Source organism: Sycon ciliatum, chromosome 5 (assembly GCF_964019385.1).
Source record: "Sycon ciliatum chromosome 5, ocSycCili1.1, whole genome shotgun sequence".
Classification (NCBI taxonomy): Eukaryota; Metazoa; Porifera; class Calcarea; order Leucosolenida; family Sycettidae; genus Sycon; species Sycon ciliatum.
In genome coordinates, this window is record NC_088647.1 from 13,036,224 (window position 1) to 13,061,052 (window position 24,829).

The 24,829-nt window shown below is 49.3% G+C and overlaps 2 protein-coding genes across 3 annotated transcripts; one reads left to right on the forward strand and one right to left on the reverse strand.

Annotated features, from left to right (window-relative positions):
- Window positions 1–61: 61 nt before the first annotated feature.
- On the forward strand, window positions 62–24,650 carry LOC135817670 (transmembrane protein 231-like). 2 transcript variants are annotated; one of them, XM_065330897.1, is made up of 7 exons: window positions 62–418; window positions 6,308–6,471; window positions 13,944–14,072; window positions 15,815–15,958; window positions 22,074–22,155; window positions 22,703–23,033; window positions 23,576–24,650. In XM_065330897.1, the coding sequence occupies exons 1-7, from the start codon at window positions 280–282 to the stop codon at window positions 23,718–23,720; spliced, it is 1,134 nt and encodes a 377-aa protein (XP_065186969.1). In that variant the 5' UTR covers window positions 62–279; the 3' UTR covers window positions 23,721–24,650. The 2 variants fall into 2 exon arrangements, with proteins under 2 accessions (XP_065186969.1, XP_065186970.1); XM_065330898.1 differs by having other exon boundaries at window positions 64–418; window positions 22,928–23,033.
- LOC135816475 (ataxin-8-like) lies at window positions 15,965–16,968 on the reverse strand. Its single transcript, XM_065329673.1, has 2 exons — window positions 16,945–16,968; window positions 15,965–16,598 (listed from the first exon to the last, which is right to left on the reverse strand). The coding sequence occupies exons 1-2, from the start codon at window positions 16,966–16,968 to the stop codon at window positions 16,164–16,166; spliced, it is 459 nt and encodes a 152-aa protein (XP_065185745.1). The 3' UTR covers window positions 15,965–16,163.
- Window positions 24,651–24,829: the final 179 nt, after the last annotated feature.

The window sequence follows — 24,829 nt, forward strand, 5'->3', positions numbered from 1 at the left end:
GCGTAGTGACGCGCACATGCACGCGCGACGAGTAGATTCTACAGGTTTCGTATTTTGACGACTATCCTGCCTTCATCATCTTTACAATCATGTCAACTATTTTGAAGCCTTCTCTTATTTTCTTCCATTTATCAAGAGATAATGATGATTGATCTAGACTTGTAGCCACCGAGCGCTTCAAAAAGTTTTTCTCCCAGAGAGTTCCTGTGCTTCCAGTGGCTGCTGTAGGGGCAAGCAACTGTCCCTTGCTGGTTGCTGTATGTGCTAATTTCTGGCAAAATGGCTCGCATCGCTGTGTACTCTGAGCCAGTTCGTCGTTGGTATACAGCACAGGTGTGTTCGTTGGCAAGTTTGCTTCAAGTGGTGCTATGGATGATGAATGTGATCCTTCCTCTTATCATCGCTTTCAATATTCCAGGTACTTGCTGAATACATGTGTGTGTGTGTGTGTGTGTGTGTGTGTGTGTGCGTGTGCGCGTGTGTGTGTGTGTGTGTGTGTGCGTGTGTGTGTGCGTGACGTGTGCGCAAGCGCGCGCGTGTGTGTGTATACATGTCTATATTTACTGTTTTGAGGGAAAGATGCAAACGGGAAAAGTCTGAAGAAAAAATCGACTGTCACCACCAGGACTGGAACCAGGGACCCTCGCTTGTAGCCAGCGATGCTCTAACCACTGAGCTTAGTATAGCCGTCATCCCAGCAGAGACCGTTCAACATTCTCTCTGACTACATGTATAATAATAATGACTGTGTGCGTGGTGTGTGTGTGGTGTGCGTGGTGTGTGTGTGTGTGTGTGTGGTGTGTGTGTATGTGTGTGTGTGTGTGTGTGTGTGTATTATGTGTGTGTGTGTGTATTATGTGTGTGTGTGTGTGTGAGTGAGTGAGTGAGTGAGTGTGTGTGGTGCCCAAGCAGTGGCGTGCTTGTGATTTTTAAATTTTTTTTTTTACAAAAAACACACACACCATTGGGCGGCACAAAGCAGCAAGGCAGCGATGAGACATATGGAATGGCAGGAGTGGGGGAGAGGCAGGGGCAGCTCGACCGACCATAGGGTCTCGGCTTCATTGCAACCCAAGCGCTCCACAAAAACAAGAGATTACAGAAAATACTCGGGGGGGGGGGGGGGGGGGTGTAGATAACTGGGGATTACGGGGAAAAGTATGCACAATAAAACGTTATCAGAGTCAACGAAGTGAATGGAGGAGGGAACAGAGTTAGAGCTTTCTTTCGTCTTTTCTCTTTGATTCATAGCCTGTCCATTGCCCACTCCCAGCGGGTAAGGCGCAGGTGGGCGTTGACCTTTTCTTTGAACGTCTGCAGTCCTTTCCTTGTTGGCTGGTTCAGCAGAACGCACTGCGGGAGCTGGTTCCAGACCTCCACAACAGCATCAGGGAAGGACCGAAGTACATCATTCTGTGCTCTGGGCGGAAGAGTGGAAGTGAGCTGAAACTGGTGTAAGGGATGCTTTTGTGTGCGTCGGCTATGGCGTGATGTGTTGGTCGCTTGGGGTGGAAGAAGGGTGAGAAGCATGTCTGGGCCAGTTGAAAAGTGGAGCTTGTACAGAAAGCAGAGTGCTCCGACCATTCTGCGGATGCCCAAGCTAGGGAGGTAGGCTCCATCACCGATTAGGTGAAGGCCACGGCGTTGGATGGCAGTGAGGCGAGCCAGAGTGGTGGGTGCAGCGCTCATCCACACGAGCATGCCGTACTCCAAAACCGGGCGGACAAAGCCCTTGTAGATCACTCCACGGCACCTGGAGTCCAGCACTCGTGAGGCTTTCCGGAGGAAGCCGAGACACTGCGAGCCTCGAATAGCCAATTGCCTGATATGAGCTGTGAAGGGCAGGTGTTGGTCAAACAGCACACCCAGCAGCTTCAGCTGGTCGACTTCCGGAACAACTGTGCCCTGGAATACAATCGGTGGGACGACGACTGTGTTGCGATGGTGAGAAATCAGGAGGGACTGAGACTTTGTAGGTTCAAACCTAATGTGCCAGGCCATTCCCCAGTCTGCCAGCGCATTTACAGCAAGCTGGAGTGTGGTAACATCTTCGGATACGGCAGTATTGGTCGATATGCACTTGTACAGCGTGGTGTCATCAGCATATGCAGCAAGCTGGGCCCCAGTAGGTAGATGATCCTCAGCATCATTCGTATAGAGAAGGAATAAAGTCGGGCCCAAGATGCTACCCTGGGGGACGCCTGACATGATGGGGTAAGCAGAGGAGGACTGTCCGCTCACTACAGCCTGGAGCATGCGGTTGGTGAGGTAGCTTCTGAGCCAGGCAAGAAGATGTCCCTGGAGCCCGTACCGCTCAGCTTTGTACAGGACACCCGGGTGCGACACTTTGTCGAACGCCCCAGCAATATCCACTTCCAGGACGCGCACAAGTCCTCCACTGTTGGCAACTCGGCTCCATTCGTGTTGAAGAGCTAGGAGGAGGTCGGTTGCGCCAAGTCCAGAGCGGAAGCCAAATTGGCGAGCAGAGAGAATAGAGTTGCTGTCGGGAAAGTTTGTAATGCTCCGGTTGATTATGGTTTCCATACATTTGGAGATAATGGAGAGAAGGGATATTGGACGGTAATTCTTCACACAAGATCTTGAGCCCTTCTTGTGGACCGGGACAACGTGTGCCACCTTCCAGGCAGATGGCTGGTGGCCTTGTTGGAAGCAGAGAGAGAACAGATGAGCGAGCGGGCGTACAAGAGAATCTGCACACATCTTAAGCACCCGAGAGGGGACAGAGTCAGGGCCAGTTGCTTTTGACGGGTTGATGGCTTTAAGCACACGCCTCACAATAGATTGGCGAAAGTGCACTGTTGTTATTCTGTGTAGTGAACGCTGTTTGACATCAGGAAAGGCGGTAGCAACATCACTGAAGTCAGTCTCTAGACTGCATTTTCCAGCAAAGTAGCTTCCCATAATCTCGGCTTTGTCACGATTCTGTGTGTGCTCCTGTCCATCAGAGTCAATAAGAACAGGCATAGCAGGGCCTGCTGGAGAGCCGGGTCAGCCGGGTCACGCGCCCGGCTGGGGAACTGCACGACCTGGCTGAACAGATAACACCGGGTCCAGTCTGACCCGGCTGAAAAATGTCTCAAACTGACAATGGATTCATAAAATTCCGGTATTTTACGACTAGCGGACCCCATCTCTTGCAAGTCTAGCGCAACCGTACACACTACAGTCTACAAGCGACAGAAACTCGGCTAGGGTCAACTGCGGTCACGTCAACTGGTTCGAGCACGATCTGGCCAGTTAGCGGCGAGCAGGAAGTCAGGACATACAAAGTCGATGGGGCAGGCAGTCAAAAGCGTTACTTTGACACAGTTGCAATTTTTCAGCCGACTGGTGATTTGGATGATGGAGCCCGCAGCGAAGAGAAAAATATCTCACCTTTCCAAGACTCTTGGAAGAAAGGTCGACCCTGGCTGGACTACGACCATGCTAGTCTATCCATGTCATGCGCTTTGTGCAAGACGCATTTCCAAAGGAAGATGAGCGGCGATGGATTTGGTCGTTCGTCCTGCTACTAGCAATAATTAGAAAACAGAATTCCTTTTTTTCAAATTGTTAAATCAGAATCCAATGGAACTGCTTTGCATTCTTCACGTAATGTCGTTTACCTTTTACGTTTGCGGACTTTGATAGTTCGCCTTGTTCTCTAAAATTTCCGATTTCCGGTAATAAATTCGCCTTTCTGTTTCCTGCGTTTTGAGCAGGCTTTTTGGTTGTTTTTCTGCCGGATGATCTGACCCGGCTTGACCCGGCTGGCCTGCATGCGCCAGGTACACTCTGACCGGGCTGTGTTGAATGTCTAGAGCAGGCACTGGCATAGTGCTGTCGCGACCACTTCCACCTGCACGCTTAACCACGGACCACCACTCCTTGTTCTGGATGTTTCCCGAGAGCAGTTTATTACGTATTCTCTGGAGGTGATGTTCTTTGGCTCTAGAAAGGCAAGTCAATGAGGTCACGCGGGCAAGGCGATATTGCTCCTGTAGTGCAGGGTTGGCCTGGCTGCGACGAAGTGATCTCCATACATGGCGTTTGGCAGCGACAGCAGCAGAGCACTCGGGGGTCCACCAGACAGGATCAGTGGGCTTCGTCTTGAGAACTTTCGATGGGATGAATCTGGTCATTCCTTTGATGATCCTCTGGGTTACAAGATTGCATGATGTATCAGGCTCATCAGTGATGATCTCAGTCCAGTCGGTGTCACGGTAGAAGGCTCTCAGACGATCCCAGTCGGCATGCTGATATCGCCATACTGTACTCGCAGTTGGTCTGTCCCGGTGTGGTGTCCGCTCGAAGTCCGTGATCACTACAGCATGGTCCGACTGTCCCAGGGGTGGGTACAGTGTACTGATGATATTACCAGGTACGTCTGACATGACGAGGTCGAGGGTATTTCGCCCACGAGTAGCTTCGTGGATGTGTTGGGTGAGGCTGTGTTGGTAGCATAAATCTTCGGCTGTTTCTCCCGCCAGTGTGGTGCGCCTACTGCCGAGCCAATTTGTATTGTGTACATTAAAATCACCAGCTACAATGACGCGAGAGCAGGAGCGACGTGCAGCATCAATCCCAGCATCGAGATGGGAGAACAGCCGTACGTCATTGTCTGCACAGGAGCCAGGGCGATATACAGCACATACACCAACCTTTGGGCTCTGTAGTCCAGTTATGCTACGGGCCACCTGAGCAAATCATTTAATGTGTAGATGAGTGTGCAGGCCATTTATTTATCAACGTCACAGTTCGCTGTATTGATACTAGGTGTACAGTGTATGCGGTGTTGTAACACGAATATTCACATGGCTATGCCTGCTAGCTGTGTGGTTGGACTGGTGCCAGCCTTAGTTTTGTGTCCTGCTTAATCTGCTTGTGTCCTGCTTAATCTGCAACAATGCAGTACTGTCGGGCGCCGAAGAAAGAGGCGCTAAAGAGCCAACAGCCTAGAATTTCACCAAGCACAGCGTGCCAATGTAGACACAGTGACTCCAACTGTGCACAGACTGTAGTACATATAAAATAAGAAGGGTCTAGGCTAGGAGGCTGATCCCTGGGCCCCAGTTCTTCGTCGACCGACAGTACTGTATGCCTGTGAAGCCTTGTTTACTAGGACTGGAGGTGAGTCACTGACTTCATGTGCAGTTCCAACCAAGCAGCTGGTTGCTCGGGCCAGGATTCCGGTGACCCGGGCCAGCCCGCTCAGCATGTAAATGCACAGTGCGTCTTCAACTTGTTTGCGTACGCGCCCAAGGTCCCGGGGATGCAGGCGAGCCAGACTTCCCGTCTATGATGCTGTGGGCCAGCCCTGGCTGGAGCTACAGTACTTCCCAATGAAATCCAGTCGCATCACTCACGTTTGCGCCTCGCACCATTTCGCAGCCCAGTGTTCGCAGGTCTAGGGCTGTGCATCGGCCGGCGCGCACTTGAGTGACGTGACTGGATTTCAGTGAGCAGCGCTGTACTTCGAAGTACACACACACACACACATGTGCAGTCACTGCTAAGCCGACCGCGCAAGGGACCCAAACATGTAGCTGACTCGTGTACTGGTGGTCTCCTCATCCAGGGTCATTTGACTGGAAATGACCGCCTTTGGTCCAGGTTTTGCTGGTCCTTTAGGCTAGCTGGAGGCCCAGTGGAGAGCTCACTAGAGTGGCCTCCTTGACAGGTTGTCCACTGTACAGCTAGTCACTGTGGCAAGTGGTCACCGTGGCAAGTGGTCCACTCTACAGGCGGCCCCCTTGAAAGGGATTACTGTACGTGGACGAAAGGCCTCGCCACACTACACCAACCATCTTGCGGCGATCAGCTGAAGTGTTCACCGCATATTAGGTCTTAACCCTCGGTTCATATTGTGTACTATGCTTGTCAATGGTATCAATCTTAGTTCCGTGAGCCCAGCTGAAGACAGTGGCGTGTCATATCCATTGTGGTTGTAGTTTATTTCCGAGTTGCAGATAGTCGACACTAGTCCTGAGGTCTCCGGAAAAGAGAGGTTCTACTGTTTTAAACTCCGGAGGGAGAGCCAGGATTAAAATTAAGAAAAAAGGACCAAAGGTTTACAAGTTACCCATAGTTGTCAGGTCGTTGAAAGTCTGTACCACAGCAGTCATTATTGTGCTAACTGTTGCACGTTATGACTCATCAATATCAAGCTTATACATGGCAGTGTTGGACAACTACGGGTAACTTGTAAACCTTTAGTCCTTTCTTCTACTTTTTTGGCATTTTTTTAGAAATGGTCGCATCATCTTACTTTGCTGAGAGTCTGTGCTGGTTTTTGGATTGTCTATAGGTTTCTGGCAGAAGTACAGTGAGTATCGCGAGCAAGCACATGTGCAGTACCAGCATCACCTGATCGTCTCTATGTCGTCGGCAGCAGAGCAGGTAGCCACCTGGAGCACGATGGGGAATTACAATCGGCTAGCGACGGCCAAGCTGCGAATACCTCTTGTCACGGTGAGTGCATTGTTATGCCAGTCTTGCTTGGCAGTCTTTTAGAGTTTTCGGGGAATCAATCATGCTCATCCAACTTGTCATTGTAGCTTGTATGAGTTCCGGTGTTAAACGCGGTTAGTGGCACGTATCAGGGCTTCATTTATTGCCGAGAAACCAACACGGCCGAATGGTTCCTCGTGGCCGGCACATGGATCACAGAGTCCCGAATTCGAGACCTGGACTTGTAACGGGGAGTGTGTTTAGTGTGTAGTGCCGTCACCACCACACAGTGATACGTGTAGTGCCGTCACCACCACACAGTGATACGTGTAGTGCCGTCACCACCACACAGTGATACGTGTAGTGCCATCACCACCACACAGTGATACGTGTAGTGCCATCACCACCACACAGTGATACGTGTAGTGCCGTCACCACCACACAGTGATACGTGTAGTGCCGTCACGACCACACAGTGATACGTGTAGTGCCATCACCACCACACAGTGATACGTGTAGTGCCGTCACGACCACACAGTGATACGTGTAGTGCCGTCACCACCACACAGTGATACGTGTAGTGCCGTCACGACCACAGTGATACGCGTAGTGCCGTCACGACCACAGTGATACGTGTAGTGCCATCACCACCACACAGTGATACGTGTAGTGCCATCACCACCACACAGTGATACGTGTAGTGCCATCACCACCACACAGTGATACGTGTAGTGCCGTCACCACCACACGGTGATACGTGTAGTGCCATCACCACCACACGGTGATACGTGTAGTGCCATCACCACCACACAGTGATACGTGTAGTGCCGTCACCACCACACAGTGATACGTGTAGTGCCATCACCACCACACAGTGATACGTGTAGTGCCGTCACCACCACACAGTGATACGTGTAGTGCCGTCACCACCACACAGTGATACGTGTAATGCCGTCACCACCACACAGTGATACGTGTAGTGCCATCACCACCACACAGTGATACGTGTAGTGCCGTCACCACCACACAGTGATACGTGTAGTGCCGTCACCACCACACAGTGATACGTGTAGTGCCGTCACCACCACACAGTGATACGTGTAGTGCCGTCACCACCACACAGTGATACGTGTAGTGCCATCACCACCACACAGTGATACGTGTAGTGCCGTCACCACCACACAGTGATACGTGTAGTGCCGTCACCACCACACAGTGATACGTGTAGTGCCATCACCACCACACAGTGATACGTGTAGTGCCGTCACCACCACACAGTGGTACGTGTAGTGCCGTCACCACCACACAGTGATACGTGTAGTGCCGTCACGACCACAGTGATACGTGTAGTGCCGTCACCACCACACAGTGATACGTGTAGTGCCGTCACCACCACACAGTGATACGTGTAGTGCCGTCACCACCACACAGTGATACGTGTAGTGCCATCACCACCACACAGTGATACGTGTAGTGCCGTCACCACCACACAGTGATACGTGTAGTGCCATCACCACCACACAGTGATACGTGTAGTGCCGTCACCACCACACAGTGGTACGTGTAGTGCCGTCACCACCACACAGTGATACGTGTAGTGCCATCACCACCACACAGTGATACGTGTAGTGCCATCACCACCACACAGTGATACGTGTAGTGCCGTCACGACCACAGTGATACGTGTAGTGCCATCACCACCACACAGTGATACGTGTAGTGCCGTCACGACCACACAGTGATACGTGTAGTGCCATCACCACCACACAGTGATACGTGTAGTGCCATCACCACCACACAGTGATACGTGTAGTGCCGTCACGACCACACAGTGATACGTGTAGTGCCATCACCACCACACAGTGATACGTGTAGTGCCGTCACGACCACAGTGATACGTGTAGTGCCGTCACCACCACACAGTGATACGTGTAGTGCCGTCACCACCACACAGTGATACGTGTAGTGCCGTCACCACACAGTGATACGTGTAGTGCCGTCACCACCACACGGTGATACGTGTAGTGCCATCACCACCACACAGTGATACGTGTAGTGCCGTCACCACCACACAGTGATACGTGTAGTGCCGTCACCACCACACAGTGATACGTGTAGTGCCGTCACCACCACACAGTGATACGTGTAGTGCCATCACCACCACACAGTGATACGTGTAGTGCCGTCACCACCACACAGTGATACGTGTAGTGCCGTCACCACCACACAGTGATACGTGTAGTGCCATCACCACCACACAGTGATACGTGTAGTGCCATCACCACCACACAGTGATACGTGTAGTGCCATCACCACCACACAGTGATACGTGTAGTGCCGTCACCACCACACAGTGATACGTGTAGTGCCGTCACCACCACACAGTGATACGTGTAATGCCGTCACCACCACACAGTGATACGTGTAGTGCCATCACCACCACACAGTGATACGTGTAGTGCCGTCACCACCACACAGTGATACGTGTAGTGCCGTCACGACCACACAGTGATACGTGTAGTGCCGTCACCACCACACAGTGATACGTGTAGTGCCATCACCACCACACAGTGATACGTGTAGTGCCGTCACCACCACACAGTGATACGTGTAGTGCCGTCACCACACAGTGATACGTGTAGTGCCGTCACCACCACACAGTGATACGTGTAGTGCCATCACCACCACACAGTGATACGTGTAGTGCCGTCACCACCACACAGTGATACGTGTAGTGCCGTCACCACCACACAGTGATACGTGTAGTGCCGTCACCACCACACAGTGATACGTGTAGTGCCGTCACCACCACACAGTGATACGTGTAATGCCGTCACCACCACACAGTGATACGTGTAGTGCCATCACCACCACACAGTGATACGTGTAGTGCCGTCACCACCACACAGTGATACGTGTAGTGCCGTCACCACCACACAGTGATACGTGTAGTGCCGTCACGACCACACAGTGATACGTGTAGTGCCGTCACCACCACACAGTGATACGTGTAGTGCCATCACCACCACACAGTGATACGTGTAGTGCCATCACCACCACACAGTGATACGTGTAGTGCCGTCACGACCACAGTGATACGTGTAGTGCCGTCACCACCACACAGTGATACGTGTAGTGCCGTCACCACACAGTGATACGTGTAGTGCCGTCACCACCACACAGTGATACGTGTAGTGCCATCACCACCACACAGTGATACGTGTAGTGCCGTCACGACCACAGTGATACGTGCAGTGCCGTCACCACCACACAGTGATACGTGTAGTGCCATCACCACCACACAGTGATACGTGTAGTGCCATCACCACCACACAGTGATACGTGTAGTGCCGTCACCACCACACAGTGATACGTGTAGTGCCATCACCACCACACAGTGATACGTGTAGTGCCGTCACGACCACAGTGATACGTGTAGTGCCGTCACCACCACACAGTGATACGTGTAGTGCCATCACCACCACACAGTGATACGTGTAGTGCCATCACCACCACACAGTGATACGTGTAGTGCCGTCACCACCACACAGTGATACGTGTAGTGCCGTCACCACACAGTGATACGTGTAGTGCCGTCACCACCACACAGTGATACGTGTAGTGCCGTCACCACCACACAGTGATACGTGTAGTGCCATCACCACCACACAGTGATACGTGTAGTGCCATCACCACCACACAGTGATACGTGTAGTGCCGTCACGACCACAGTGATACGTGTAGTGCCGTCACCACCACACAGTGATACGTGTAGTGCCGTCACCACCACACAGTGATACGTGTAGTGCCGTCACCACACAGTGATACTTGTAGTGCCGTCACCACCACACAGTGATACGTGTAGTGCCGTCACCACCACACAGTGATACGTGTAGTGCCGTCACGACCACAGTGATACGTGTAGTGCCATCACCACCACACAGTGATACGTGTAGTGCCGTCACCACCACACAGTGATACGTGTAGTGCCATCACCACCACATAGTGATACGTGTAGTGCCGTCACCACCACACAGTGATACGTGTAGTGCCGTCACGACCACACAGTGATACGTTTAGTGCCGTCACCACCACACAGTGATACGTGTAGTGCCATCACCACCACACAGTGATACGTGTAGTGCCATCACCACCACACAGTGATACGTGTAGTGCCGTCACCACACAGTGATACGTGTAGTGCCGTCACCACCACACAGTGATACGTGTAGTGCCGTCACCACCACACAGTGATACGTGTAGTGCCATCACCACCACACAGTGATACGTGTAGTGCCATCACCACCACACAGTGATACGTGTAGTGCCGTCACGACCACAGTGATACGTGTAGTGCCGTCACCACCACACAGTGATACGTGTAGTGCCGTCACCACCACACAGTGATACGTGTAGTGCCGTCACCACACAGTGATACGTGTAGTGCCGTCACCACCACACAGTGATACGTGTAGTGCCGTCACCACCACACAGTGATACGTGTAGTGCCGTCACGACCACAGTGATACGTGTAGTGCCATCACCACCACACAGTGATACGTGTAGTGCCGTCACCACACAGTGATACGTGTAGTGCCATCACCACCACACAGTGATACGTGTAGTGCCGTCACGACCACAGTGATACGTGTAGTGCCGTCACCACCACACAGTGATACGTGTAGTGCCGTCACCACACAGTGATACGTGTAGTGCCGTCACCACCACACAGTGATACGTGTAGTGCCGTCACCACCACACAGTGATACGTGTAGTGCCGTCACCACCACACAGTGATACGTGTAGTGCCATCACCACCACACAGTGATACGTGTAGTGCCGTCACCACACAGTGATACGTGTAGTGCCGTCACCACCACACAGTGATACGTGTAGTGCCGTCACGACCACAGTGATACGTGTAGTGCCGTCACCACCACACAGTGATACGTGTAGTGCCGTCACCACCACACAGTGATACGTGTAGTGCCATCACCACCACACAGTGATACGTGTAGTGCCGTCACCACCACACAGTGATACGTGTGGTGCCGTCACCACCACACAGTGATACGTGTAGTGCCATCACCACCACACAGTCATACGTGTAGTGCCATCACCACCACACAGTGATACGTGTAGTGCCGTCACCACCACACAGTGATACGTGTAGTGCCGTCACCACCACACAGTGATACGTGTAGTGCTGTCACCACCACACAGTGATACGTGTAGTGCCGTCACGACCACACAGTGATACGTGTAGTGCCGTCACCACCACACAGTGATACGTGTAGTACCATCACCACCACACAGTGATACGTGTAGTGCCATCACCACCACACAGTGATACGTGTAGTGCCGTCACGACCACACAGTGATACGTGTAGTGCCGTCACCACCACACAGTGATACGTGTAGTGCCGTCACGACCACACAGTGATACGTGTAGTGCCGTCACGACCACACAGTGATACGTGTAGTGCCGTCACCACCACACAGTGATACGTGTAGTGCCATCACCACCACACAGTGATACGTGTAGTGCCATCACCACCACACAGTGATACGTGTAGTGCCATCACCACCACACAGTGATACGTGTAGTGCCGTCACCACCACACAGTGATACGTGTAGTGCCGTCACCACCACACAGTGATACGTGTAGTGCCGTCACGACCACACAGTGATACGTGTAGTGCCGTCACGACCACACAGTGATACGTGTAGTGCCGTCACCACCACACAGTGATACGTGTAGTGCCATCACCACCACACAGTGATACGTGTAGTGCCATCACCACCACACAGTGATACGTGTAGTGCCATCACCACCACACAGTGATACGTGTAGTGCCGTCACGACCACAGTGATACGTGTAGTGCCGTCACGACCACACAGTGATACGTGTAGTGCCATCACCACCACACAGTGATACGTGTAGTGCCGTCACGACCACAGTGATACGTGTAGTGCCGTCACCACACAGTGATACGTGTAGTGCCATCACCACCACACAGTGATGCGTGTAGTGCCGTCACCACCACACAGTGATACGTGTAGTGCCGTCACCACCACACAGTGATACGTGTAGTGCCGTCACCACCACACAGTGATACGTGTAGTGCCGTCACCACCACACAGTGATACGTGTAGTGCCGTCACCACCACACAGTGATACGTGTAGTGCCATCACCACCACACAGTGATACGTGTAGTGCCGTCACCACCACACAGTGATACGTGTAGTGCCGTCACCACCACACAGTGATACGTGTAGTGCCATCACCACCACACAGTGATACGTGTAGTGCCGTCACCACCACACAGTGATACGTGTAGTGCCGTCACCACCACACAGTGATACGTGTAGTTCCATCACCACCACACAGTGATACGTGTAGTGCCATCACCACCACACAGTGATACGTGTAGTGCCATCACCACCACACAGTGATACGTGTAGTGCCATCACCACCACACAGTGATACGTGTAGTGCCGTCACCACCACACAGTGATACGTGTAGTGCCGTCACCACCACACAGTGATACGTGTAGTGCCGTCACCACCACACAGTGATACGTGTAGTGCCATCACCACCACACAGTGATACGTGTAGTGCCGTCACCACCACACAGTGGTACGTGTAGTGCCGTCACCACCACACAGTGATACGTGTAGTGCCATCACCACCACACAGTGATACGTGTAGTGCCATCACCACCACACAGTGATACGTGTAGTGCCGTCACCACCACACAGTGGTACGTGTAGTGCCGTCACCACCACACAGTGATACGTGTAGTGCCGTCACCACCACACAGTGATACGTGTAGTGCCATCACCACCACACAGTGATACGTGTAGTGCCATCACCACCACACAGTGATACGTGTAGTGCCATCACCACCACACAGTGATACGTGTAGTGCCGTCACCACCACACAGTGGTACGTGTAGTGCCGTCACCACCACACAGTGATACGTGTAGTGCCATCACCACCACAGTGATACGTGTGTGTGCCACTATACATGTGTAGAGAAACTAAAAGGAGTCATACTCCCAGACACGCTGATTTAGCCACCCACACTACATAGAACCAAGTATTACCTTCACTGGGGGCAGGGGTAACTGCAGTTGGATCCCGGGACGGATACCCTGGTGCGTTCAATCCTTTTTCTGCACCTTGTCCTCACCCACTTACTGAGGTGTGGTCAGCCCATACGTGGGATCATTTCAAGTCCACCTTAGTTTGGGGATTTCAGGGGGTGTCCGCAGTTGGGCGGTTCAATAGCCAATTGAGTCATCTTTCCAAGATTCCTTTTGAGTCTCCCTCTCCCATCTCCCGGGGAGACCCACGTGACCAGTTTTGGCAGTGAGCAAGTACAGTACAGTACAGTACAGTACGCGTATGTGTTCCTGCGTGTGTTCATGCGTGTGATGGTGTGTACCATCTGTACGTCTGTCTCTCTTTTGTTTCTATGCCAGTCCTATGCAGTAGACAACAATTTTGATGGCAAACCGGACGCGTTCAATATCACTGTAGAGATGCCTCTGAGTAGTGGAGAGAGAATCCAGCAAGTTCAACTCATGCTCTTCTTCTCCTATCATTTGAGTGTAAGCAAAGCAATGCAATATAGCTGTATGTACATGTATGTGCTGAGTACAGTTCTGCTCAATGAAATCTGATGGAGCGAGTCAGCTTTGCACCCTGTAGATCTACCAGTGAGAATCCTAGTGTTCACAGGTCTAGAGCAACGCAGTGCTCGGCGTGTACTCAAGTCACACGACCGGATTTCATTGCGCAGGACTGTACAATTATGTAGGTCTTTCTTCACTAGCGTTGCAAGCATGTTGTGTACTTCGTGGAGTTCTGAGGGTGCCCGGAACGGTCAAGCAACAGTCGAACTGGTGTCAACGTCATAGAATGCATATATATATAGTTACAGTTCGCATGTCACTCATGGAAGGATCCATGGGCTTAACGCATCTGTCAACGAAATCCAGGCAGAAGAGCCGACAAAAGGCATCTCATTATTGATAGAACGTATCGCAGTAAGAACAACTACGCAAGCGCAGCACATTTTTCCACAAGCATCAGCCATTTTTTCTTGTCTAGAGCCAGTTCAAAACAGTCAGAAATATCAATATTGAACATAGAACGCATGTTCAAACAGTAAATGACAGACTTGAAGACTATGACTTTGGCAGTTGCTTGTATGACCTGTTCATTGAGGGCATGCATGTGGAAATTCCAACCAAGTTCTGCATCTGCTTCATACGAATTCTTACTGTGCAACATGGTCACAACTCGGGGTGCTGTCACGTCTACCGGTACCTGGCGCTAAATTGCTGTAAGAGTTAGATACTTGTACGGGTTGTAGCCTAGGTGTGTCAGTGATGGTGAAATGTCTTTGCTCATCATGCTCGCGGCTTGACCACTGTCGATTGAAATTCCTACGTAAAGTCTTTCTAAACGTGTGTATTGGGGGGGGGGGGGCTGCATGTGTAGAAGCGATAGTGAGAGTCTGAAAGTATCACCGTTGTAATGTTCCCCACCTCTGCACCACACTATTCCCATCAACAATTTGCGGCTTTGGTTGTTAGGTGTTGATCCGCACCTTGAGCTTGTGTGCGGACTTTCTCAGCTTGCTTTCATAGAGGCCCCTGCATTGCCCACCAGAAGTCATTACGATCAATGTTTACCTAGCAGTGATATTTATCTTGAGAGTTGCTCTTCTGGGTGCTTCCAGCTTCCGTTCTCCAATACATATATTAACTTACAGGGGCATAGCCTGGGTTGTATTTGAAGTAGCTACCCGCTATGTGGACTCTATGTCCTTGATATTCGCCCATAGTAATAGAACACAGTAGTGCAGCACCGTGTTTTGCATTGGAATGAACAGAACTATCTGGTTGCCAGGCATGCCACGAACCAGTCGGCCTACAGCCATGCTGACCTGCTGTAAATGACCTGTTAGAGAAGTTGTCTCGTGACCTCTTGCCAATATGCTCTAATCTGATCACATCGGAGCCTAGCTGGATCCTCTTGGTGAAACACTAGTCCTGTACTGATGCTGCTGCTGCTTCTCTTGCGGCAGCAGCAGCCACTACTATTGCCACTACTGCTGCTGGGGTTGCTGTCACTGCTACTGCCTGTTTACAAGTGCTGTAGTCGATGCGCATCATTATAGTGCACGGTCTAGTATGCTGCACGGAGACAGGTGGCTGCTGGGAAGATTCGAAGTGTTCTAGCAATTTGAATGCGTTTTGCGGCATAGCAAGAGAGTTCAGTCGTCTGCTGTGGGTGTCGACTGACAGTGGAGCTATTTTGTGTTGATGTATTTTTCTTGGTGCAGTCTTTTGCTCGTCTGCAAGCGCAAGGAATGGCTTATGTTGACCACGTGTCACCGTTTCCGGGCGCTCGGCTTGACATTGGCGGAGACCTTCTGCTGTTACAGCGCAATCCCTTGCCATGGACAGGCATTGTTACCACATCTAATGTGAGTGTTGTTGTTTGAAATCTTTATTCTCACGATAGCCAGTGGCCAATAAGAGAGAGAGAGAGAGAGAGAGTTGTTGTTGTTGTTGTTGTTGTTGTTGAATTCTTTATTCTCACGATGGCACCATCGCCAATAAGAGATATATTTATGAGAAGGTGAGATTGTGGGTTAAACAGTTGGAAAGTGATTTACATCACTTTGAACTTTACAAGTATGGGAGAGGGTGAGCGCTGCAGGAGCAGATTGAGTTAATCAGCAGTGAGCAGATTTCTTGTTTGAAAGCAGGTCGGGAGGAGACGTCACGAATGCTAGCAGGGAGGGCATTGTAGTATTCTAGGGACTTGTACAGTTGTTGTTTTTGTTGTTGTTGCTGCTGCTGCGGCTGCTGCTGTTGTTGTTGTTGTTGTTGTTGTTGTTGCTGTTGCTGTTGCTGTTGCTGTTGTTGTTGTTGTTGTTGTTGTTGTTGTTGTTGTTGTTGTTGTTGTTGTTGTTGTTGTTGTTGTTGTTGTTGCTGCTGCTGCTGCTGCTGCTGCTGCTGCTGCTGCTGCTGTTGTTGTTGCCACCGCCGCTGCTGCTGTGAAAATACAGTAAGATTGGGCGCCAAAGAACGCAGGGGGTCAAGCCGCGGCCTAGCATTGTTCTAAAATGTTCAAATATTAGTCGTTTTGTTCTTTTTCCATAATCATGGAGAGCATTATGATGTAATTACACCACATGTAGAAAACAGTACATGCATTCTCAAATCTGCAACTCTAGCCTGAATTGTTCTTAAATTTGTGCCCTTCTCCAGCTTAAGTGTTCTTCGGCGCCCGATCTTACTGTAGCCTGATAGGCAGCGTGATGTGAGCATGTACTCCGAGCAATGTCAGTCTTCACGAAATGTTTTGAAAATTTCCCACTCGTCGAGTCTTCATAGTTACGGTCTTGTTTGCGGTCTTGTTGCATTTCGTAATCGTTGGTGGTAGACTTGTGATGCCAGGTCGTACACTGTATGTAGCACTGTGTCGCATGGTCATTGACAGCTGCGGTGGTTGCTTCCAGGACGTGAATGCACATGCAATCTTTGCTCAGTATTGGGATGTCGCTTAGGTTGGTGTGTCACGCCACACCAGGATCAGTGTGTAGTCGCGATTAGTTGGTCTTCAAAATTCCGATAGACGTGCTTCTGACAATAGCTATCCCTGCTCTCAGCTGCGAAATTTGTACTGTGTCTCGCCACCCCCGTCACCACGCCGCCGCCACCACAATCAGTTTGCCTGGCTTTGAAGAAGTCTTCGTTTATAATAATCCCAGGGCTAAAACCCATTTCGGCCGCATCACATTTTCGGCCTGTACTGCTGCCGCATGTATACACTGTCACACTGAACCTTGCAAAACAAAATTTCGGCCGCACCAAATTTTTGGCCAAATATGACCAGGCTGAAAATAGCCGAAAATAAATATGCACCGAATATTTGTTGACTTACAGTACTTGTGTGCCAATGGTTGTGGTGATGGCCGTCTGTAAAAACAGAGCATAATGTACCCACTGATATAAGATGAGTTGGTTTCTGATTGACCCCCCTCCCCCCCCCCCCCCCCCCCCCCCTGCTCTCTGTTTCTGTCTCTCGAATCCGTTGGTGTAGAGTGTATTACATGTATAGGGAGATGCTGTGATGATAATGACCTGAACCCCACGCAAACCGGTACCGATCCGACAGTGCTCGGTTGTCTAATAACCACTATGCCAAGATCACTGAATGCCGGTATACAATGGTGGCCCGTGTACAATGGCGACTGGCTGTCGGTTAAATGGTGCAATTACCGATTGGGAACTGTCTTTTCTTGTGGAATATCTCAGTGATTGCCTTTTCCGAATGGTACATGTACATCAATGGTCATAACAATGGAAGGTTTAGGAAACAATCCGGGTGAGTGCTGGATGAACGTGCCCTAAAGCGTAGCATCACTATTTCCGTTATGGTTACATCATCAATTTACATGTACGGTCAATTCCCAGACAACTAGCTTTTTCAATCTTGTTAGGTCTCATTGGCAGAGCTGAGAATGACTGGCTGAGCCGATCACAAAGAAGTCTACATGTAGTGGATAGGAAAACACGTTTAAACGGCTCAAAGCATCAACGTCAGAGTCCCTAACTGCGAGAAACACAGCGAGCTTTGTCGCTGGGATTACCGTCCATGCTGATTACCGTCCATGCTGATTACCGTCCATGCTGATTACGGTCAATGCTGTGAGTACTAGTAGTACTCGTTACATTGCAACAGGCCTTCAACAAGAAACACTCCGAGCGTCAATTCGAGGAGTGCGCTGCAAACTAAGGATGGACGTGCTTCTTTGGGGTCACCCTGTGTGGGGAAATGAGGCAACACGCCATGTTTTGGAACGGTTTCATGACCCCAGGCCACTAGATCCCAGAGGAGACAAGTACAGTGATTCTCAAGGGGAGTCCTTGCCCGACTAAAGGAAAGCCAGTTGGGGAAGGACATAGAAAACCAAAAAGGAGAGAAGAAAAAGGCAGCCATGATGCGCTGCAGTACAGAACTACCATAATGTGTACTGGTACCAGTGGTGGATACTTCTGGGGAATCTGCTAGCACAGTAAAAAGGTAAAGGTAAAGGTGGTCTGTAGTCATTTCTGACCGTAGGGGCAAGAGGTGTTAGAGACCCGCTCCCTATTTCAGTGAGCTCAATATAGTGAGGGTGGTGCTCATCTCCTCTCCCTCGTCGCTTTTGCCTCCCCAACTGAAGTCAGGTACCCAGTCCCAGATGGGTCTCCTGGGGGTGGACATAATCTAGTGCTAGGCAGTGAAAAGTAGATTCCACTGTATCTAGCGCTTCTATATTACATTCTCTATGTGTTCCATTAACTGCATCATAGCGCAACAATGTAGAACACTAAAATCCTAATAAAGCAATGAATAAAGCAATGAATACAACTATGTGTGCACTCATATCACAATCTTAGGAACAATTGAAGGGTTCCGGAATGTTTTCTTGCCACAATTATCAATGGAAACTCATGACTGAAGGTAATATCATATTGTTTTTGTCACTCCAAGTGTATAAACTATTAAATCCTATTACTATTTTGATATTGCCTTTAGTCCTAGCTCCTAGAGGGTGGTGGCGGTCCTGCGGATGCAGAAAACTCACGCGAACCGTGAATTTTTTCAGTCACGAGTTTCCATTGATAATAATTGTGACAAGAAAACGTTCTGGAACCATTCAATTGTAATATGAGTGCGCACATATAATAGTTTTATTCATTGCTTTACTTGTATTAAGATTGTTGTCTCCACGTCGCCTGTTCAAATACTTGAAGTACTAAAATCCTACATGACATAAGTATGGGCTGTGTTTTTTGCTTTGGTTCTCACTTCATGGCTTTGTGAATAAACTCGTTCTCAAAGCATAGTTAGAAACCGAACAACTTATCTTGGGCAAGAGTTACTTATTCCCGTAGCTATGCAGAAGACGTTACTTCAGTAACGTCTGGCGCTAGCCAGGGTCCACACAGCTTTAATTCCCGTAGCTATGCAGAAGACGTTACTTCAGTAACGTCTGGCGCTAGCCAGGGTCCACACAGCTTTAATTTGGTGTTTGTGTGTTTGTGTCACGCCTGGCGCTTTCCCGTATCTGTCCCGTACCGTACCGTACCATCAAACACAGCTGGCCACATACAGCTGGCCGCACTATTCAAATAGGGCTTTCAAACGCAAGATCATAACGTGAAGCAACTTGGAAGAATGAGTATGAATGCGAAGCGTATTGGGGAATGCATGTAGGGCGATAGTGCGGGTTCGAATCCCAGGTAATGCCTGAAAAAATAGGAGAATTGAAAAATTTATAACATCCCTATTCTTTTTTTGCCGTCATCAAGGCGGTAGATGGTGTTGTACTTCCCTCTACCGTACCTGTCGCGTACCTGTCCCGTACCTGTCCCGTAACTGTCCCGTACCATACCGTACGATCAAAGACGGCTGGCCACAATGCATCTTCAAATCGGGCTTTCAAATACAAGATCATAACGTAAAGCAACTTGGAAGAATTAGTATGTATGCGAAGTGTATCGGGGGATGCATGCAGGGCGATAGTGCGGGTTCGAATCCCAGGTTATGTCTAAAAACAAAAAGTAGAAATTTATAAGAATTTATAACATCCCTATGCTTTTTTTGTCTAAGTCATCAAGGCAAAAAAGCATAGCGTAGGGCCCTGAGCTTCCAAGCTCTCTCGTTTGGTATTTGTGTGTTTGTTTGTTTGTATCACGCCTGGCGCTATCCGTATCTGACGGCAAAAAAGCATAGGATATTATAAATTTTTCAATTCTATTTTTTTCAGGCATATCCTGGGATTCGAACCCGCACTATCGCCCTACATGCATTCCCCCATACACTTCGCATTCATACCCATTCTTTCAAGTTGCTTCACGTTATTATCTTGCGTTTGAAAGCCCTATTTGAATATTGCGGGCAGCTGTATGTGGCCAGCTGTGTTTGATGGTACGGTACGGGAGACGGTGTCGTATTACCCTCGATCGTACCTGTCCCCGTACCTATCCCCTACCGTACCGTACCATCAAAGACGGCTGGCCACAATGCATATTCAAATAGGGCTTTCAAATGCAAGATCACAATGTGAAACAACTTGGAAGAATTAGTATGTATGCGAAGTGTATCGGGGGATGCATGCAGGGCGCGCGATAGTGCGAATTCGAATCCCAGGTTATGTCTTAAAAATAGGATTTTTTTAAAGAATTTATAACATCCCTATGCTTTTTTTGTCTAGGTCATCAAGGCAAAAAAGCATAGCGTAGGGCCCTGAGCTTCCAAGCTCTCTCGTTTTTATTTTATTTTTTATTCCAAGCAATACATGGCTGGGGTAGGCAATGACCACTTTCGTGGCGATTGCAGGGTTTTTATAGCCAACCACGGCTATCAAGGAAAAGAGTAAGATGTCAAAAAGAAAAGGGAAAGAAGAAAGAAGCAAATGTGGACTGAAATTGTGGTCTACTGGTAAAGCAAGGCGTTCCTGAATGCTGTTAAAGTAGAAAGGCCCTTTGTCTCCTGGTGCAGCTTAAGCCAATGCAAATAGCCATTGAAAAGGGGGGAGTGTAGCAATGCAGAAGAGCGGGCTAGAGGAAGGGAGAGTTGGTTCCTAGTGGAGCTATCCCGTCGGAACCAGTCAAATGGTTTAAGATGCGGGGGTATTGTGGAAAGTCGAATACGATGAATAAGACAGCACATCATGATTCGTCGTCTTTCTAGGAGAGGTCTGGTCGAGGATAACATATAGAGAGCGACACTAGAAAGGGACTTGGGCATATGATAAAGAATCTTAAAAGGAGGGAACGATTGTGAATTTCCAGTTTCTGCTGTTGGGCAATAGATAGATTTGTCCAGGCAGTACAGCAGTAGTCGGAATGCGGCAAGATATATGCATTATAAAAAAGAGCACGACAGCTGTCAGGAAGATGGGCGCGGTGTGAGTATATTATACCTATGGCTTGACTAGTCTTCTTACATATGTGGGCAACATGGTGGGTCCAGGAGAGATTGGTGTGAAAAATTACACCAAGATGTCTGTGATGATCTACATATTCTATGGGAGTGGTGGAGAAATGGAATACTAGGGGAGGGAGAAGGTAGTAGAGAGTAGTAGACAGAGGGGGAATGATCATTACCTTGGTCTTCCCGACGTTAGGTTTTAGCTTCCACAATGCCATCCAGGAGGTGATATCCGTGATACCAGCTTGGAGGTCCGATAAAAGATGGGAAACAGAGGGACTACTGCGCAGCATACAAGTGTCGTCTGCAAACAGAGACACGCCAGGGTTGAGGACAGGGAGGTCGTTGACGAAGGCCAGAAAAAGTAACGGTCCTAGAGTGGACTACTTGTGGAAAGAAAATGAAAATCCTTCAGACCTGCGTATAGGATTTTAGAAGAGAGTGCTCGGTGTGATGGTGCTAAATACACGTATCGCCTTTTGGCATCCGGAGATGCAGATTCTGGCTCTTTTCTATTCCGTGTCACATGTTTGACGCTTTCTCCGCTTGTGTGTGTGTGTGTGTGTGTATTTTTGCACTCACACTGGTGGTGGTTGTGTTGTGCGCAGTCTTCAATCGTGAATACTGATAGTCTACTTGCTCATGACTACAGTACTCTCAACATCCTGCACACGTATGCACAGAGAAATGGTAAGGATACCTATGGCGACGATTTTGTTTTGCTTGTGAAAGCTGTGTGGACAAGCTTGGCAGCATGGCACAACATAACCCACAGTGCGGCATGCAGATAGTGGGATTTCTGTGCATTGTGCATGTAGTCGCTATCGAATGTTGCAGACATGCAAAAGTGCGCATGCGGATTTGACGAATGTTGCAGATACACAAAAGTGTACATGTTGATTTTACGGATGTTGTAGACACACGGAAGTGTACATGCTGATTTGAACGTATGGTGCATGTATCATTCTCCACGGTGGCTAGTTCAAGGACTATACCCATGATAACATATATGGTTCCCTGTGCCCGCATCACTGTTGACATGCAATGCTGCTCAGCTTGCTTGTGTAGCACAATCAAGACTATCAAAGGTTCAGTTTAGTGAGGGCCGTGAGTGAATTGCGGAGATGCTTGTGTGCGTTTATATCTATACAGTTGTGCTCAGTGAAATCCGAACCAAAGTGCAAAGCTGGCGCCCTGGACCAATTCTGATTACGTCGCTGCGTTTGTACACGTGCAGGTCCAGTCGCATTTGTATCACTGCCAGCAGAACGTCGTGGGCCGTGCAACTTGAGGGTGTCAAATACGTATTTTGGGCCGGATTTCACCGAGTGCAACTGCATTACCAGTACCAGTGTGTGCGTGTGTGTATGTGTATGTGCATGTGTGTATGCATATCTTGGTATGGACGTGATGTACACGCTTGTGAACGTTCCGTACACGCTTGTGAACGTTCCCGACATAGAGACAACGCACCTCCGCAATACGCACCACATCTGGACACCCAATCCCAGTGACCAGCTAGCGTTCACTGTGCAAGCGTACATCCGTTTTCCTGAACAGACCTTCACGTATCCTCTTGATCACATGGTTGTGTTGATGACTGTGTTACAATTAGTCCTTGGTGGATAATGCCGGCAGAAAGATTGGCAGAATGTGGTAATTTTTCATTTTTTTGGTAATTTTTCAGCTGAGTTTTTCTGGAATGTTCCATGCATGTTGGTGTGTGGATAAAGAAATGGAGCAGAATTCGAGGGAGTGCTTGCAAATAAGGTTTGTATGGTTCTGCCAATCTCACTGCGTTTCAAATGGAATCTGCCAATTTTACAACCATTATCCGCCAAGGGCTAGTTGGTAGTTACAATGAGTATCTTGTAGTCATGGCTACCAAGTAGTCATGGCTACCACGAGTGCAGTGTCCTAATCAGGTTAATACAGACCTTATCGACCACACCAATAGGATAACACATCACGGTTTGTGTGAAAGTCAACCAGACTGAACTCTCCACGTGCGTAGGAACTCCACCACCCACAGGCCAGGGATCGATTTGTAGTTTTCTGATGGGTGTTGTCAGTGCCATTGATTGTCCTTGACTAGCTGCCGTGGTCGTAGATATCGTGCCGGATTTTGGGAGCTGATCAAGTTTGCCTGGATCCAGTACCTGTGTGTGTTCCTGGTCTTCGCTTGGTTGCTCGACGGTGTCAAGCGCTTTATCTTCTCCAATGGTATCATACTAACAGCACGCAAGGATGCCTGAGTACAATAATGGCATACCATGGCGAGCTACGGCGCTGGTTCGAGGCACGGTATTGTCTCAGTGGCGTGCCTCAAGGTGCAACGTGTGCTGATGAACTACTGCTACCTTGGCTTGCTCTTGGGACTTGTCACACCGAGAGGCTGGCCAAACATATGCAGATGGTGCAGATGGAAGAGGAGGCTCGCATTGTCGCATTCTGTGTTGGTCAACCGCATCTGCCAACTGTAATCTGCCAGTGTGAACATGCTTGGCACCGCGCCCCAACTTGATAGTCTCTCTCATGCGGAGCTGGAAGTCAGTCATGCTCAAGTCATTTCCACAGATTCTGGGATGGATTATGTCACCTGGATCAAATCCCTGGGGCACCCGAGCCATTCCACCCTTCTAAAAGGGCTTGGCCGCCTGGTGCATTCTAGCGCTGCTTACCCGAGCCATCCCATATGGTGTTTAGCATGCCCTATTCTGGTCCTGGTCAAGTAAACCAGCCACCGGCCCACGTGCCGGGTAGCTGGAGAGAGCTGCACGAGAGCACCCTCCCCAGAAAAATACCGACAAAAACAGCGATCGTTTTCGTTTTCTCTAGACTGAATATTATACAAATTCACACTACAAAATTTTCAAGAAATTTGAAAATTATAATTATTGGATATAATTTTAATCTGAAAATGTTTCTCCTCACTACAGCTGCGAATTACACTCATTCAAGGAAGAAAAGCATTAACTAATTACTTTAATAACAGGAGCTAGAAGAATTGCCTAGGGCGGCACGCGAAACACGAAGCAATGCAATAAAGGAATAAATTAGAATAAAGGTTGGACAGAAACAGAAACATCTAATGTATGTGATTCGATGCATTATCATATCATAATATGATCAGGGCCCATCCGGCATTTTCGATAATTTTCCCGGAACGAATTTTTTAAATTATAGTTCTAGAATTGATGTGTTTAGGATCACTTCACTCAGCAGCAATAGGCCCGGTTGGTCGGCCAGCTTTTTCTTTCCTACATGTAGCTGCAGTTCGCCGCCACACACAGACATGCATGAAAGCTTAGCTCTGTATTTATTCTGCAGACAAACCAGTGCGGGTCTCGGCTACACAGGCGAA